We start from the raw sequence: 18,774 nt of genomic DNA, 5'->3' as shown, positions 1-18,774 counted from the left end.
TTTTAATGATTTTTATGTTTTTGAGTCTGTTTTAGCTTAATCTAGTTAGCCTGAAGGGTAATTTGTAAAACTGTTAAAGGTTTAGGGACTTACCATGAATGTTTTTGAATGATTTTTTTTTATTTTAATTGATAGATTATGAATCATTTTTGAAAAATAAACAAGTTTTGGTAAGTGATTTTGATGAATTTTGGAAATAGGGATTAATTTGTTCAAGGTATAAATTCTAGGGTTTTATTGCCAAATGATGGTAGATATGAGTTGCTTAAAGGTCCCTTGCATCTATGGTTAACATGGGTTTAGTTTAAAATAGTTAGATTTTAAATTATGAACTTAAAGGCTAAATTGTGAAAAATTAAAATGTTAGGAGCAAATTGGTAATTTTGTATAAATATGAACTATGGATTAAATCGAACTCTAGAATTACTTGATTGATTGAAATTATCTATTTAGATCAAGATAAACCACATTCGGACTTAGATCGAGGAAAAGCTAAAGCTTCGGACTAATTTGATTAAACTTCTACTCCCTAATTATCGAGGTAAGTTCGTATGAACTGTAATCGCTTAAATGTTATTTAAATTAAATGTTTATTATGTTGTTTTGGTCTAATGAATCAATATACAAATGCATCAATTCTATGATGAATTGACAGATATCGAGTCTCGATTGAACCTTATGAATTCTTAGGATACAAATGACATGTCATTAGGGATTTGATGTTTGGGGTGTTAGTCTTGATGTTTTGCATACTAATAGCAATCCTTCCACGCACATTATCAATCCTAAAATCATAGTCTCTAGGCACTCATGGGTTTGAGCTAACCAAAATATCCTCCCCATTCCCGGTTATCCATCTTAAACCCACAACAAGCGAAGACTTAGCATTCGCAATACTCCTCCAAATAACCTTCAATAAGGTTTACCTTGTATAAATTCAAGGGATAAATTTTAAAATTACACATAAACTTTAATTTAATATATAATTGTATACATGAAGATTAATTTAGTGCTATTATACACGTGAAACTCTAATTGTAGTTCAAATGTATACTTTGAAATTTTAATTTTGATTTAATCATGCATATTTAAATAAATAAATACATCAATTTATTTTATATTGGAAAAATATAATTATTTATGTGTACAATATATAAATATAAAATAATGTTATATCAATAATTGTGCTAATAATTTACAAGAATTGGATCAAATCAAAATTTCATGTATAAAATTGCACAAAATCAAAATTTATGTATACAATCGCACATTAAACCATAATTCATATATAATTTTAAAATTTATCCCTAAATTCAATTAATAAAATTTATAATTCTATAATTATAACTAGATCTATTTCTATAAGGTACTATATATTAATTAATTACTACTAACTTAAATGTGAGACATGGCATTAGTATAAAGGAAGAAAAAAATTAAATTACAAACTAGTTCTCACTCTTACCAATTCCACCTTTTCTTATTTATTATTCCAAACAAGTTGGGCATTGATAATGACAAATTCCAAATTATCATTTATAAATGTACATAAAAAATAATTAATCTCAATTTGTGATCAATTAATTATTATAAAATAAACAGTTTGAAGTTCACATGGGTGGGGTCATATAAAGAATATAAACATAAAATAACAATACAATAAAAAAATTCAATGTGTAAATAAATATAATATTTATTGGTCAAATTTTGCTATTAATTCATGTAATATACTAAAGTTGTGAACTTAGTCTTTTAATTTAATTTGGTCAATTTTAATTATGTACTTTTTGAAATTTTAGTTTTGGCTTAAATGGTAATTTGTGGTTTAATACTTATTCTTTAATTTGATAATTTTAATCCTTATATTTTTAAAAGTTGAAATTTAATTTGGAATCAAACAGTTAAAATAATGTGGTTTTTCTATGAGTATTATGTGAGAGTAATAAGTTGACATGATATTACATATGATAATATGTCTTTCACATAAGATTTCAGAAATAACAAAATTTAACTTAATAAATTTAATAATTATCGCTAGAGTCATAACTAAAATTTTAAAATTCAAAAAATAAATAAGCTAATTAAAGTACATGGATTAAATTTGCAGTCTTTGCATATTACAAAGACTAATAACAAAGTTTTGTCACTGGCTAAAACTTTAGCTCGACTCAACATGCGACCTTAAACATGATACTTAAGCCAACTATGCTTAAGTTTAGCCTTATCAACAACCAACTATGATAAAAGGCACTCTAAAGAGCCAAACTTGAACAAGGGAGAGTGTAGGAGAATGCTCAATATAGCATGCACAAGAAAGCTTTACAAAGGAACACTCTAACACTCAATCCTAAATCTCGATGCTTTGGTACTCAAATTGGTCCTTCTTAACTCTTAAGCTCCGCTAGTGACTTGACCATTGCCATCGCTTGTGTCAAGTGTTGGACCCCTTAACGCTGCAACTCAAGTCTTGCTTACGGCTTGAGCCTATCCATGAAGTAGAAGAAGGCTTCATTGCCTCCAAGATTGGCAATTTGAAGTATAATCTCTAAGAACCCTGGCATGTACTCGTACACCCATTGTGTTGAGTAAGACGATGCAACCTTGACTGCATCTTATCATTGACATACTTAGGGTAGAACTATTGCTTAAGCTCCCTTCGAAACACTTCCCATGTGTTGATGGAAACAACTCATCGCCTCATGTTGTCACACTTACAACGCCATCATAACAAAGCTACCTCAGTTAAGTACATAGAGGCAATACTTACCTTGGTCGGTTTGTCAACAATAGCCACAACTCGAAAATACTACTCCATGCCCCCATAAAAAATTGTCCACATTTTTTGCATCTCTCAAACCCTTGAACTCCTTCAACTTCAGGTTGTCTACACAATGTCTCATCATACTAAGTACTCCTCCCATGGTATGGTGATGATTTTCGGATTTCCACGTGGGCAATGACGGAGCCAAAAAAAATTTTAGGAGGCCAGAATTAAATTGTATATTTTTACGACAGTAAAAATGTAATTTCACGCTTTAAATAGTCTATATCTTTATAATTTTTAAAGGATTAAATTAAAATTTTATCACTTTTAGGATGGTCAAAGTGCAATTTTACCATTACTAATTTAAAATTTTATAAATTATAAAAGACCTAAATGAAAAAATTTTCATTTTAGGGGAAATCAGGCCCTGCCAGCTCCCTTGGCTCTGCCACTACACTTGGGTAAGTAAATGTGTTGAAAATAAATAAATAAAATCCACAATAGACTTCTGTTAATCATTTAACAGTAACTAGAGGGGATGACTAAACCAGATTTTGATAAGTTTAATAATTAATCGAAAAATTTTAAAGTTAAGTGACTAAAATAGAACCACTTACATAGTTGGGTGACTATTCTAGTAGTTTACCCTAAAAAATATGATTAGATTTGACAAATTAGGCGGGGTTTACGGTTTAATTAAAATAAATAATAAAAACTCGAATGAGCCTAAAGTCAGCGAGCGATGAATAGATAACGAAAATATCAGTAAATTTCTGCTCGGATCGAAGAAATTGATTAGCTGTGAACTGAAAAAGAAAAAGAGTATTAATCACTCTCTCTTTCTCTCTCTCTTGTTAATTATTTGTTTAACATTCTAATAATTAGGTGATTTTCTTTTATTAATTTGGTTAAGCTCTGCATTCTTTTATCTACTTGTTTACGTTTTATCTTTTTTGGTTTTGGCTTACAAGAGGGTAGAAGGGAGAAATGGAGTCGACGGAATCATCTTACGTGTCATCGCCGGAGGCGGCGAGAAATAGATCTCCTCCGCCGCCTAAATCGCCGACTTCTGGTAATTTCTGATTGGATCTTACCTTTTTTTCGTTGAAGCGTTTCATTTCTGAGTTTTGTTTTTTAATTTATTTTCTGCTTCGGAGTAATGGAGTTTTATTTTTTTTTTAGTTTTTGTTTCCTGTTATTATTAGTATTATTTTCTTCTAATATAAAGATTGGAATTGTTTGAATTTCGAGTTTTATTTCGTTTGTTTATAATTTTTTTTAATATACAATTTTAAACCCTAACCCTAACATTATGTTTGGTTGGCGTGAAATGGTAAATGGAGAGTGAGAGAAAGAAGAATATGGTCTGAGTATTTGGCTAATGCTCGAATGTTGTATTACAGGGACTACGGGTGAGTTCCGAATAGGTGTACGTGTCACCTATTCTGTCTAACACGAGCATGCTCTGTTTCCGTTCTTTAATGTGTATCCATATATTTGAACAACATCAAGTTTATTCAGATATAAAATTTTGAAACATCAATAATACATCCTGCTGTTCATAGCTCAAGTTTTATCTTTTATATTCTTGTGGTTTTTGCCGAGTCATTCTCCAGTTTTACATCCTGTCCTTTTGCAATTAGCATCTGCGTCATTATTTCTTCCATGGTTTTTAACATAAGGTGATGTAATGTAAGGGATCCGAGTTGTTGTGGTGATTAGGACTGATGCCAAATTTGACCCCTCTTGGCTCGTCCAAACAAACTAGGTTGTTCAGCTTTCTGTTACTCAAAAAATGGTAAAACTCTATTTTGCCTACCTAAAAGTTCATAAATTTTTACCCTCTTTTATTCCAGCACCCCCAGCATAAAAACTCTTGGCTTCACCCCTGGTACTGATGCTAATGAGAAGGGGTTCTAGTGAAATGAGCTGCTTGCTGTTGGTTGATTATATCAGTATGTAAGTGTTGATAAGGCTTGCATGAAAATTGAAAAATGTTTGTCTGGTATTACCTTTCCTTAAGGTCCAATTTTCTACTTTTTCATATGCATGAGATCAACAATATTACTGTCTCAACTATTTTCAGAAATGCAAGGTGGTGTGCTTACGAAGCAATACTTATTGCTTTGAAGCTACCGTATATGTATTGTATTTATTTGATGCTTTTACTGCTATCTTCTTCTTTTTTTATTAGCAATTGCATATTGTGTGAAGTAATACATAGTTGCTGTTGTGTAACATCTTTGTTATCCTCATTGTTGGTTTTATTTTAGGCTAAAAGGGAGGAGATTGCTCAAATTTTTGAAACTTTCTTGTTTGCTCTTAAAATTCCTCAATTAACTGCAAATGCAGTTATGATCCGTGAACTAACTGATGAACTTTTTGCCCATTCTTCTGTCAGGAAATGTGGAGAAGCCTATGTATATAAGGTTTCTTGTCTCCAATGCTACGGCTGGTTCTGTAATTGGAAAGGGTGGGTCAACAATTACTGAATTTCAGTCAAAATCAGGAGCTCGAATTCAGTTGTCACGCAATCATGAAACATTCCCAGGAACATCAGACAGGATCATTATGGTCTCTGGAGCGATTGATGACATACTCAAAGCTATGGAGCTTATCCTTGCAAAATTATTCGATGAGGTGATTTCATGATAATTTTTGACTCTATAAGTTCTCTTTCTGATAATAACATATGTTTGTTTCTTCCTGGTCAGCTTAATGTTGAAGATAATGAAGATGTTGGACCAAGAACAAAAGTCAGGCTAATTGTTCCCAATAGCTCTTGTGGCAGTATAATTGGAAAAGGAGGAGCTACCATAAAGTAAGAAGTTTGCTTGCTCTGATAATTCTACATGTTTTTGTTGCTATGATTTTGAGAATTACGTGTAAAATTTGAATGTTGTTTTTAGTAATGTTACAAAATTGAAGTATGCTGAACACTGAATAGGCTTGTTTATAAAGGATGCATGTTTATTCTTCCATTATTCTGTTCATTTGCAGAGAATATAAAATTTTTAACCTACCATTGATTTAAAGTATAGTCAGATAGGCATGAGTAGTGAAAAAACCACTCAGTTTGGAAACGATTCTTGTGTGAGAATGTGTACAATAAAACCTATATTTGACCAGGTTGGGGATAATCCAGGAACCTTACATTGCAAAGTGCTGTGTACAATAAGTTTGAGAGCTAACTTGGGGAGATGGGCATTTGGAAGGATAAATTTTTGGCAGTAGGAACAAATTTAGTAAAGTTTACCATAGTAATAACTTTGATGCATCATGGATTCATAGTGAGTCTGCTTGCCTAGTAATAACCTATTAAGTAGATGGTCATGACTAAGAAATGAATTAGTTCAGGTATATTTGTGAAAATGTTGGAAGTTACCAGAGGTTTAATTTGTCAAAGACCTATCTGACTAAGGTTCAACCTAAGTCATGGTGAAGTCTTCTATCTATTTGACATGGATCAGAGTCCCAAGTAAGACAAAGGCATACCCAGGAAAAAAAAAAGATAAAGAAACTTGACAGTCATTTGTTTGGAGAAGCTTCTTTTGTCATCGCCTTTTGTTTCATAATTAATTACAACATCTAAAGATTGGGCATATGGGTTTTGAGAATAATGTTACATTTGGCTTCCTTGTCATTGAAGTACCTTAGGCTTTAGAGAAGCTTGGATATCAACATAGAATTGTTATTGTCCCTTAAAAATTTATTTGCTGCACTGGTGTTGAATGATTGAAGACATATTCCCCGAGATGACAACATCTTAAAATAACTTCCATGCAAGAAAACACTAGTGTTAACTAGCCTTTTCATTTCTAGAGTAGCACAATTTGACTGTGAACACATGCTTATTCAGGAAGAATATATGATTGCTTTCCTTAGTGGGTTATAGACTTATAGCTCTACTTGTGGCTTAAGCTCTGCAAGAATATATAATTGGTTATTTAAAACAAACATATCCTTAACATCTTCCCTGCCTTATAAGAAGACACAATATATATACTAAATGATTCTTTAAAACTGTCTCATTTTACATGTGTGTGGCTTGTGATAAGTTACTATTCAAGTATTTTGGGCCCTTTATCCAAGTATTGGCTGCCTTAAAACAGTAAGGCAAGTCCTGATTGTTATTTATGCCTTATTGCAGGTCATTGATTGAGGACTCCCAAGCTGGCATTAAGATATCTCCATTGGATAATAATTTTTATGGCTTGAATGATAGGCTAGTAACACTTACTGGCACACTAGATGAGCAGATGCAAGCAATTGATTTGATTCTTTCCAAGCTTTGCGAAGACCCTCATTACTCACAAGCTATGCATGCTCCATTTTCATATGCAGGTCTGTGCTCTTTTTATTTGGCTGCCAAGTCTAAACAGACTCCTACAGTAGTATTAATTGTCTCTGCTTTATGAACACTATTATTGCCACAGCGACTTACTATTCGATGAGCTATGCACCAAATGGGACTGGCGGGAAGTTTCCAAATCACAAGGTTCGTCTCTTTCTGGTTTCCTTTATCCGTGCTGCCTTCTGACTGATGCTATTTACATTGTTTACTGCTAATCAAATTTGTTGTTTTAGTTTGGCATCAATATATGACATGCTTGTTTTAAATTGAAGGACTGGTGGTATATGTGTAAATTGTAGTTAAATAGATCTTACTTGACTGAAGCCATATGTGTATCCAGGAGGATCGTAGCAACTCCATCACGATTGGTGTTCCGGATGAGCATATTGGGCTGGTTCTTGGGCGTGGTGGAAGGAATATAATGGAAATTAGTCAGGTTTATAAATGATAAACCTATAGCATTTGATTCAATAATTTTGCTCATGTACTGAATTTTAGCACACTTTTATCATTGCAGGTAAGTGGGGCCAGGATAAAAATATCGGATCGAGGTGACTTCATGTCTGGAACAACAGATAGGTAGAGAGACTCTGTGTTAATCTACTAGCTAATTAAGCATTGAACCCTGCCATTAAGCCAAAGTTTCATTGGCTATTTTATTAAAGATTTAAAACCCTTTTCTATCTTCTTCTACCTTGCGTTGTAGGAAAGTGACAATCACAGGATCACAGCGAGCAATCCATCAAGCTGAGTGTATGATAATGCAGAAGGTAGCAAATGCCACCGAGAGGATGATGGATTAGTTTTCTGGCTCTTACAACCATTCTTGTTGGGTCTTTTGATGGAATGCTTATAACTTTGAGTGAAACATATTCGCAATCATTGGCATACTTGGAGTCAACAGAGCTGAGACTAATCATAGCTGCAAGAACCACAAGTTTTGAATTGTATTAGGTATTCTTCGGAACCTACAGACTAAATTATTGTTTTTTTTTTAAAAAAAAAAAGAGGGAAAATTTGTTGAATATAGGCTTTGACTGGTTATTCTAATTATCATGTCAGATTGCAACAGTTAGCTGTTTACTTCATCTTGTAGGCTGCTTCACTTTTTAACTTCTGATTTATAATTTTGGAAGGATACCTCTTTTCGCATTATCTTTTGAGTTGGACCAGATCTTTATGAAGAATAAGAAGAAGATGTAACTCTGTTTTATTCAATGATGTTAAAATCGGACTGGCAGGTGGTATTGGTCTGGAAAATAGTATTAGATCGGTTGAACCGAGTTTTTTCATTATCATTTTTTAAAATTTTCAAGTCATAATACGATTTCTTGAGCAATGATTTGGATAATACATAAAACAAATACACAACTTGTTTACTATGTTAAATGCTTTAGACTTTACAACGTAATTACACAACAATGGCGTGCCATATTAAACTTATGTTAAATAAAATACCGAATCCATATCCTTAATAAATAATTCAAATTTTGCAAGGACATGGATTTATTTTACAAATCCTTATATACACGAATACAGAAGTAATCTTCTATTTTACACGATCGAAAAGTTTCGAGCAATAAAAAATTATAAACGCTAATTAATGGTGGAATAAAAAGTTAATACATAATCGGTAGAAATGATTATTGGGGTTCTTCCACCGGGAATGGTGTTCGATTCTAGCAACATGGACATACTTTCCATCTATCTTCCCCTGCTGACTGTCAATGGTAGAGACGTGAAGGCTGTTTTAAGGACTCAATTTAGTGATATGTTTATAATGTTTTTTTACACAAACCTTGCTTTTTCTTTTCACAGTCAAATGATGAATTGCATCAAAGAAACTAGCTGTTCATGTTTTGAATTACTCGAAACAAGCTAGTAGAGAAAGTGATGGTGAGTTTTGGAAAACTTAGACAAGTGATATGAGTTGTTTCGAAGGATGCTAGTCAAGTGATGGGATTGTAATAATAATGGAGGGTTAACTGTACACTATCAATTATGGGACAATGGAAGATGAATCGTGCTTTTGGAGGAAGAAAAACAGAAAATCATTGCATCATTTGACCAGGACAATGGTTCATTTCCAGACCACCCAAATCATTGCGCTGAAAATAATCTCTATTTTTCAAAAAAAAAAGCTCAATCTCCTATTTATCATACATAAATGGGCAATTGACTCATCACTCAACTAGTGCTCACCCGACCCAAGCTGATCAATAATCTTTACTGTCGCAATGGAAAGGGATGACTATTTGTAATGCAAATTTAGATATTTACAATTATTCAATTTACATTTTGCTGATTTAGAAATTATAGATTCCAATAATATTCAATTTTTTTATATTTTAATTAATATTAACATTAAATTCAAGGTGAAGGAAAATATCAATCCTTAATTATTCATTATTTGAACCAATTATATTTTTAAATATAATGAATAGATTTGAATTTTAATATTCGAATCCATTATCCACATTGCATTTTAAAACTTTTTTATTATTATTTTACTTATTAAATTTATATATTTATCATAGACAATCAATGAATAATTATTTAATTTAAATTCAAATAGTATACAAAATTTACAAATTTACAACATATTATTATCTCTATTCAATATATTGAAATCATATGATGGTATTGATTTTAAAAATATATATGGTTGTGATTAGAAGTGCTTATTGGTTGGGTCGGGTTTAAGCGTGATATTAATATATTTTATGTTTATCCAAGTCCGGTTCGACCCGAAATATGAGCCTAAAATTTTACCTAAATTTACTCATATTTGCAAAAGACTAACCCAAACTCATTTTAGGTCCGCCTGTATTTTTAAAAAAATTATATTTTTATATATTTTTAATATTTAATAATTTTATATATTTTTTATTTATTGAAAATTTTCATATAGTCATCTTAACATTATTTTAATGTTTACGTTAGATTAATATTATATATTTAGTATAAAATTTTTAATGTGTTCTAAATCATATAATATATAAAAAATAACATAATAAAAGTATTATACCTAATAAAAATACGTCAATAAGGAAAGTGAGAAATTTTTGCACATCAAGCTTTTAATTCTTTTTCACGAATTTTACTTCATTTATTAGATAGAATTTAAAAAATTAGTTTAAAAGAAATTTTAAAATTTCTTATTTATAATAAATGAATTTTATATTTCAATTAATTAATTTTAACATTTAAAATAAAAATGCAAAACAATGTGTTTAAATTTTAAATATTGTTAAAATATATAAATACCTTATCAATATATTTTTTCAGTTAATAAACAAGTGTTGGGTGTAATGATAAAACACATTATACTCTCAGGAAGAGCTAAGTTTGAATCTTGGAGATGACATTATCGATAGATATAATCACGAATCTTGAATATGAATTGTAAAACGGACCTAGAAAATATTAATATATACAATTTCTTTTTTTCTTTTCTTGTGAATAAAAGAGGATAAAGTTTTAATAACAATGCAATAAGTGCGACTCGAATTCAAACCATACCTAAAATGATAAACACCCTAACCATCAAGTCAACATATAGATTTCTACTTTTGTTTCTATGAATCAACCCAAGGGATAAACAAATGATTGTCTATGTATTCATTGTATAAATGCACCATCAAGTCATCTTAATTATTTATAAAGATATAACGTGGTAACCTAATTTGCAAATCAAAGAAAGAGACATTGCACCAAACATCCTCAAACTATAACCCTCAGATATTAAAATCATTAATTTAACTATTAAATAACACACTAGATTTTATGCGACTTAATTTTAAAAGAAAATTTAAGAAAAATTAATTTTGTAAAATGAATACTTTAAAATCTTAATTTGAATGTTTTCAAAACTTTTACGAAACATTATTGACAATATATCAAATATTCTAAGATATTGAGAATTTGAATTTGTCAAAAATCTCTATACGTTTTGATAATTTAAAATTTAATCCTGGTAGTTCAATTTTAAAATATTAAGTTTATGAATATTTTCTATATTTGAAAACCTTGACCTCTTTTTTCTTTTTAACAATAAAAATAAAACCTTCATCACTTTATCCAATTTTGCTTTTATTAATTTAGCCTTTAAAACTTTTTATATTTTCAATAAAAGTCCTCAAAAGTTTAAGTTTTTTTAAATCATTTAAAAATAAAAATATAGAAATGTTAAAAATGGAAAAACTGCATAGATAGTCACCTAACTATCAAAAACATTTATTTTAGGCACTCAAAATAAAATGTTTGCAATTTAAGCACTCAGATTACATAGAATCACAAACATGAAGCTGATGTGGCAGATAAAAAATTGGTATAATAATAATTTTAGCCTTCAACTTTTACATATTATATCAATTTAGTAATAATTTTAAAAATTAACCTCAAAATTTACAAACATTTTCAATTTAATCCTAATTCTAAAATGCAAAAAAATATATAAAAAAACATAAACATTTTCAAAAATACATAATAATAAATTTAAAATATATATAAAAATAAAAATATTTTGGACCAAAATAATAATATACAAAATTTAAAAATATATAAAATAAATAAATATCTTAAAAATATAATAATAAATTTAAATTTTATATTAATATTAAACAAATATAATTATATTAAGGGTTAATATTTGATACACTGACAAGTGACAATGTACTTTTTTTTATTTCACAAGCAACCCTAAAAACTTGTCATGTCTCTTTCTTTCTTTTTTAATATTTTACTATATCCATATAGGACACTTGTCAACCCTTTGATCTGGGTGTAGAGTCTAAAACCTTCACTAGCAATGTACCAAATATTTTATCTTATATTAATATTTATCAACTTAAAATATATTATATGATATATTCATGTCTAAATTTAACATGATGAAATGAAAAATTGTATCCATATCTACTCAATTAATTTTAAAATTTTATGCTTAAAACACTTTAATTTACACTAAGGTATGTTGAGGATTGTTTCTCATATATATATAGAGAGAAGAAGATAGATGGCACAACACAGCATAAAATGAGAAATAATAGTGTTAAACCACAACTCCTCAAACTACCACTTCTCAATCATTCCTCTACTTCAAAACTATCCTTCCTTTTTTTCATCTTCTTCTTTTCTTCCATTCCCATTATCTCCTTCATTTCTCACAAACACACAAATCAATGGAGATGAAAATCGAGAATGAGAGTTTGAGTGAGAGTGAGAGTGGAAGTCTGAGCAAGAATGAGAGTGAGAGACACGACAAGTCGGTGCAACAAATTTTGGATGATTTTCATTGGCAGCATTTATATGTTTATTTATGTGTTTAAATCTTGTTTTATTCATAATTTAATTTAATTTTTTATTTTAATATCTTATATATTTCATGAGTTATTATAAATAATTAATTTCAAACAATATCTTATGTTACTTTTAAATAGACAAATGTGTTTTAAATCTGTAATTATCACATGCATTTTGTAGTTTTTAGTAAAATAAGCCAATTTGGTAAGAGAAACATTAAAAAAATCAAAAGTTATACCATTTCAACATAACCAAGCATTTTAAATATTTAATTTTATCATTTCAATAACAAATATGGTTTTTTTTCACCCATCAATAAAATTACTAACAAATGGGTGAAAGAAAATATTTTATATTTTATTAAAAATATTTTTTAATTTATTCAATAATAAATATAGATATAGTGATAACAATTTATATTTTAATAGTATTGAACATGTGTTCGGTCATTGAATTTGAAATTGTTTGATTTAAAAATCATATAAAAATATGAAAAAATAAAAGTACCATCAGTAAAGTAGGGGTGTGCAAATTTCGGGTAAAACTGAATTAATTTGGTTAACTGACCGAATTCAAAATCGGTCAGTTAACCGAATTTAATAAATAATATTATAATATATAAGTATTCGGTCGGTTCGGTTAATTTTTGGAAATATAAATGGTCGATTAAGTCGGTTAATTTTTTATATGTTTTATAATTGTTTTAACCAAAAATAAATAAATATATATAAATTTCAATAAATTCGGTTAACCGACCGAAATAACCAAAAAGTTCAGTTCGGTTAATTTTTTTGAAAAATTTCTATTCGGTTAACCGAAATTTATATATTTTTAGACTCCATAAATTAGGTTAAGGAGTTGACAAATGTCTATAAAAGAATAGTAATATATTAAAAATATTTAAATAGAAAAAGATACCAGACAACTTTTTAGGACTATTTGTAGAACTTAAATTGAATTTCACCTATTTTGCACTTACACATCAGTACAAAATTTAAATTTTATTTCTTAACCTATTATATTAAATTATGTTAATTTTCCAAATAATTTATATCATCTATTTCAATATATAATGTATGACATCCTAAAACTTAAGCATTTAGGAAAAAAATGTTTTTATTTTAAAAAAATCTTTTTCATTTCTCACAACCACACTAATTAATGGAGATGAAGAACGAGAATGAGAATCACGATGAGTCGGTGCAACAGATTCAGCATGATTTTCATGAGGAACATCCCTTGGTGTTAGTGGCAGAGCAAAGCAATGAAGGTCTCAAAGCTCACTGCCATGGATGTGGGGAACTGCTTTCAGCTCCATGCTTCACTTGTATTCATTGCAATTATCACATTCACAAGCAATGTGCAGAGGCACCCCTTCGAATTCCTAATCACCCTCTCCATCCCAAGCACTCAGGCGCAGGTCTTTTTCTTTAACAAAGGCCACACGTTAATGATGACCTGGTATATGGTTGTGCATTATGCAAGGAAAAAACGTAACATGTTTTTTTTATAAATAATAACAAATAATGTGATACATTTTAACTTACATAAAATCTAAAATTTCAATTAAGTACATGACGAGTAAAAAAAAATTAGTGTTTTATGTTATGTAATTTGTAACGCATAATATTATTATGATGCAAACATTAAAAATGTTAAGACAATTGATTAAGTCTTAGTTCAATTGGTATGAGTATTATGGACTCTCTAATTTGAAATTATTAAATATTTATATTTTAAAAAATATGAGTAAATCTAAAAACACTTTAAAAAGAATTTCAAATCTTAGAAGGTATGCTCCCTGTTTACCTCTAATTATTACCTCCAATTCTATAATTAAAAAAAGAAAAAGGGAAAAAGAAACTTAAAAGTTCCCCTCAAAGCCTCGACCTTTCCCTAGAAAACCAAACGGTAGAAAACAACTAGAGCTGATCACTGCTATGGTTGTGATACAAACCAAAGCGGGTCTGTTTTGTTTATTGTTTTTAGCTAAACAACAATGGCGGGGATAGCAATATTGCTAGACCTATACAGGAAAAACCCAAGCTTTTGCTCTCAACAACGCTTCCACTCTTCTGGATTCTTCTCTGCCTCAGCTGCCGCCGCATCAGCCGCCGCTACCGTCGTTGCTGGAACCCCTTTTGCCTCCAGGTTCCTTTTTGGGTATGTTCATATCTGTGTATTTCTGTGGTTCTTTTGTTATTTGCTTGGTTGACAGTGGTGATTAGCAGAACCATTTTGGCTGTTGATGGTATTTAGGCAAACGTATTAGTGGTCCTCTCATCGTCCGTATGTGTATGCACGAGTCATGACTGAATTTGATGCTCAGTGAACAGTGATAATTTGATTGGACTGGATAATGGTTGTTCATTGAATTTAGGCAATTGGGTTTTTTTTTTAGGTTTCATATACATTTTTCATGTGTATATGTATGATGTATTTTCTGAAGGCTACATGCCTTCATCTGTGCGTGTAAGAATGCCTGTACTTGCTTTGTTTATTGGTAAATGGACAGCGCTGAGGATTGGGTTTATGTTAGAATAGTTCAATAGTTTCAAATTTTGGTTATTGTTACTGTAACCATATTCATCCCTAAAGTTTCAACCTTTCAGGAATTTGAATTTGGGTTTTGATATTTCCCAAAATTATCCGAAAAAGGAAAATGAATTTGGGGGATTTGCACAAGGTCTGGGAAATCAAAGCATTGAAGAGGAAACCTGGAGAAGAAGAAGCCAAAAAAATCTTAGAGAAAATAGCCAAACAAGTTCAACCCATTATGCGTAAGCATAAATGGAGAGTCAAGCTCCTCTCAGAATTCTGGTATCTTTATCAATTTTATTCATTTTTGTATCTTTTATTCTGTTAAAGAGAATGATTTTTTTTCTTCAATTGTGCTGAATTCTTATGATTTTTTTCTTCAATTGTGCTGAATTCTTTTTCTTCAATTATGATTGATAGAAGAATGGATATTTACGGTTATACTACTGAAATTCAAGCGCTATTCTTTTATGGCATTGAGATGTGTTTTATCAATGCTGAAGCATGATGCCGAAGGCAAATAATGCATTGAAAGAATTGTGAAGCGTTTGCATGCTTTGAGTTATCATACTAGGAGTTACTTTGGCTTGACTTTCAAAAATTATACTGAATTTAGTTTTGATTTTTTTTTTTTTCATATTGGTAGTCCGAATAATCCAGCTTTGCTTGGGCTGAATGTGGGAGTTGGCATCAACGTGAAGTTAAGGCTACGAAGACCGAACCGGGATTGGGATTTTTATCCCTTTGATCAAGTTCTTGATACAATGCTTCACGAGCTTTGCCATAATGCTCATGGTCCTCATAATGCTAGTTTTTACAAGCTCTGGGATGAACTTAGAAAGGTCCATTTCCATTCTTTTAGATAGTCCATAATCATCATTTTCCAGTGCCAAATGCTGTTTCATGGATGGTTCATGTCTATATTACTAATTTTCCTGTTGAGACTTGTTTAAGTTTGTGCTATTGTGTTAGAACCATATAAGCCCATCAAATGAAAGATTCTGGCATGTGAGGATCAAATCATTAAGAAAGCATTATTAGGTGTGACTGGAGGTTCTCAGGATCTGCCTATGTATGGATTCATGATTAAACATTATCCATGTGGAAAAGGGAGAGCTTATGTTAGTTGAATAATTTGATTATTGGTTACAATGTATTTGGGCCCTATGTTAGTTTTAATCCATTTGGGATGCATGTCTTGGAAAATTGGACTGATCTTTGCTCAATCAGTGTTCCTTCTGCATGTTTCCTCATTGTTGTCTATTTACTTGTGTTTCTGGAATTATTACAATTAAATAGGGTTTAGTTAAGGTTTTAAGAAATGCACCTTTATTTTTATCTTAGGTATCCTAAAGATCTTGATATATGAAGATAATTTGGAGAATCTATATTTAAGTAGCACATGCTGGTTTTAATGTCTTTGTATATTTTTCCTTGTTATATCCATGTAGGAATGTGAGGAACTTATGTCAAAAGGAATAACTGGCACAGGGGAGGGGTTTGATCTTCCTGGGTGGCGCTTGGGTGGATTTTCCCGACAACCTCCACTCTTATCTCTTCGTCAGACTGCATTAGCTGCAGCAGAGAACAGAGCACGCTTGGGGTCTCTGTTACCTTCTGGACCTAAACGTCTTGGTGGTGACAGCACCATTAGGGATGCGCTTAGTCCTATACAAGCAGCTGCAATGGCTGCTGAAAGGAGATTGCAGGATGATATCTGGTGTGGTTCCCATTCCTCTCAGATTGCTGGGGATGAAGAAAGCTGTGCTGATACTCTGCAGGATCATTTGGACTTGGATCAGGGAGGAGAGAGATCGAGTATCAATGATGTTTCCAGCAGACATGCTTTTGGTGGAACCTCTCTTAAACGAAGCCATGGGCAAGATAAACCGGAATCTAGCTTTGTGGATTTAACTACCCCTCCTGTATCTAGATCTTCTATCAGTGAAGGTGCCAAATCTCCTAAACGAAGTTGTAAATCCAATAATCTTATACCTCACCAATCTAGTTCAAGTGCCACTTCTTCTGCCCCCATGCTTAATGATGATTCTCCAGAAAATCAAGGAGTAACTGCGGTGTGGGAGTGCCAATCATGCACTTTATTGAATCCAGTAAGTGTTTCATGCACCAATATCATTTCATTCAAATACTTTGCTTATAAAGGGATATCATATTGTTTAACATATATGTTCATGTTTTATATTGAATTTTATGTGCTGAAACATTTTGATATTTATATTGATAATGTTCACGCTGGCATGCTTGGTCCTGTTTTTGAGCTGTATATCCTGTATGGTATTTGGCCCACATATTTTTCGCTTTGATTGTTCTTAATAATCATGAATTTGAGCTTTTTGAGCTCCACAGGCCATGATATATTAATATTGGCATGGACCATGTTTGCTTTTTTTTTTTTTTTTTTACAGTGAGAGATGCTTTGTGTTACTTGTTTGCCTCCTGAACTGGAGAAATATATATATTTTTTAATGTCCCCTCTTGGAAACTTACTTTGCATGTCATTGATGTGAAAACATTGCAGCCATTAGCCCCAATATGCAAGCTTTGCTGCACGGAAAGGCCAAGAGACATTGGCACCAAGTACAGATTTTGGTCCTGCAAGTTTTGCACCTTGAAAAACAGTGTGAAACTGGATAAATGCTCAGCATGTGACCAATGGAGATATTCACATGGTGCTCCTATATCAACTCCAGCTCCCAATGTTGGTACATGAGAAGTAATATCTCATCAATGGCAATTTGCTTCATCTTATTCAAGTCGGTTGATTTTTCCTTGTTACTGCTCGTGTTACAAGAGATAGGGAGCATTTTCAACAGTTGTTTTGGTTGCTTATTACAATGCCTTTTTTTGTCTTGGCAGCCCTTTTTTATTCATCTTTTGGATGCTATTAAAATGTTCTATTGATCCGAGTGATGAGGGGCGGATCTGGGTAGAATCACATTTTGGGGCAAACTGATGATGTTATTTCGTAATCTTTTCAATGTAAATACCAGCTCCTACCATACACTCATTTGTTGTCTTATTCATTTACAGTTTCTCTTTTCTTCCCTTTTTTTTTCGGTGGCTGAATTAACTATGAGAACTATGGGAAACTGAATAGAATATTTAAGGATATCAAGTTCTCATTAACGCATTACTTTAACCTAGGGATGAATTGCAAAACCTCTGCACATTCAATCATGTCCTTCTACAATGGCGATTTTGGAGGGCACACTTGTGGAAGCTCTCCATCGAGTGAAATGACATCGTTGTTGCCATAAGCATCTACATTAAGCATTAGTGGAGTTTCAAGAGCAAAAACCGTGGATGGTGGTTAAAGATGACAATACCTTGGATTTAAGAATATGATGATTTTCCAACCCATATAATTGAAGACATCAAAAATACATGGAAAAGTTGGAGTTTACCAGATTTGTTAATCGATTAATTAAATTTAGATGAAGTTGAAGAAATGAATCTAGACAATATTCAAGAAGACTGATATAAAAGACAGAGGAAGTTACGTGGAACAGACCACAATTAAGAAATAACGAAAAAGGAAGCAATGGGAAAGTAACCACAAGTGGACAAAAAGAAGTTATCCTTGTCCAAAAAATAGATGTCATCCTTATCAAGAAACTGTACGGAATTGTAATAGAAATCAAATTGAGCTATGAATCCCTCCTATAATTAGGAGTAGTAGAAACCTAAAAGGGGCATCGAAGTTTGATTTGAGTTTCTTCTCAAGTTTTTTTTTTGATAAATTTTAATTTTTTTCTTTCTTTTGTAAATCTTTCATTTACTATTAGTTTCTTTC

The 18,774-nt window shown here is 31.2% G+C and overlaps 2 protein-coding genes across 3 annotated transcripts; both read left to right on the top strand.

Annotated features, from left to right (window-relative positions):
• Positions 1 to 3,462: 3,462 nt before the first annotated feature.
• On the top strand, positions 3,463 to 8,273 carry LOC105774061 (protein BTR1). 2 transcript variants are annotated; one of them, XM_012596383.2, is made up of 9 exons: positions 3,463 to 3,586; positions 3,736 to 3,836; positions 5,166 to 5,404; positions 5,479 to 5,585; positions 6,915 to 7,108; positions 7,201 to 7,262; positions 7,459 to 7,554; positions 7,636 to 7,697; positions 7,825 to 8,273. In XM_012596383.2, the coding sequence occupies exons 2-9, from the start codon at positions 3,752 to 3,754 to the stop codon at positions 7,919 to 7,921; spliced, it is 942 nt and encodes a 313-aa protein (XP_012451837.1). In that variant the 5' UTR covers positions 3,463 to 3,586; positions 3,736 to 3,751; the 3' UTR covers positions 7,922 to 8,273. The 2 variants fall into 2 exon arrangements, with proteins under 2 accessions (XP_012451837.1, XP_052488960.1); XM_052633000.1 differs by having other exon boundaries at positions 3,518 to 3,649.
• A 5,995-nt stretch (positions 8,274 to 14,268) lies between these two features.
• On the top strand, positions 14,269 to 18,004 carry LOC105773602 (DNA-dependent metalloprotease WSS1). The gene is made up of 5 exons (XM_012595626.2): positions 14,269 to 14,585; positions 15,035 to 15,242; positions 15,607 to 15,802; positions 16,412 to 17,071; positions 17,500 to 18,004. The coding sequence occupies exons 2-5, from the start codon at positions 15,085 to 15,087 to the stop codon at positions 17,689 to 17,691; spliced, it is 1,206 nt and encodes a 401-aa protein (XP_012451080.1). The 5' UTR covers positions 14,269 to 14,585; positions 15,035 to 15,084; the 3' UTR covers positions 17,692 to 18,004.
• Positions 18,005 to 18,774: the final 770 nt, after the last annotated feature.

The sequence above is a fragment of the Gossypium raimondii genome, chromosome 6 (genome assembly GCF_025698545.1).
Source record: "Gossypium raimondii isolate GPD5lz chromosome 6, ASM2569854v1, whole genome shotgun sequence".
NCBI lineage: Eukaryota > Viridiplantae > Streptophyta > Magnoliopsida > Malvales > Malvaceae > Gossypium > Gossypium raimondii.
Note: the sequence above shows the minus strand (reverse complement) of the source record. Positions and strands in the feature narration are given on the sequence as shown.

Bases quoted from the DNA above. Each gene is read 5' to 3' on its own strand.
- LOC105774061 (XM_012596383.2), top strand. From the start codon at position 3,752: ATGGAGTCGACGGAATCATCTTACGTGTCATCGCCGGAGGCGGCGAGA. The intron at 5,405-5,478 runs GTGATTTCATGA...CTTCCTGGTCAG, and splicing joins TTGCAAAATTATTCGATGAG to CTTAATGTTGAAGATAATGA. The intron at 7,555-7,635 runs GTTTATAAATGA...TTATCATTGCAG, and splicing joins ATATAATGGAAATTAGTCAG to GTAAGTGGGGCCAGGATAAA.
- LOC105773602 (XM_012595626.2), top strand. From the start codon at position 15,085: ATGAATTTGGGGGATTTGCACAAGGTCTGGGAAATCAAAGCATTGAAG. The intron at 15,243-15,606 runs GTATCTTTATCA...TCATATTGGTAG, and splicing joins AAGCTCCTCTCAGAATTCTG to TCCGAATAATCCAGCTTTGC. The intron at 15,803-16,411 runs GTCCATTTCCAT...ATATCCATGTAG, and splicing joins TCTGGGATGAACTTAGAAAG to GAATGTGAGGAACTTATGTC.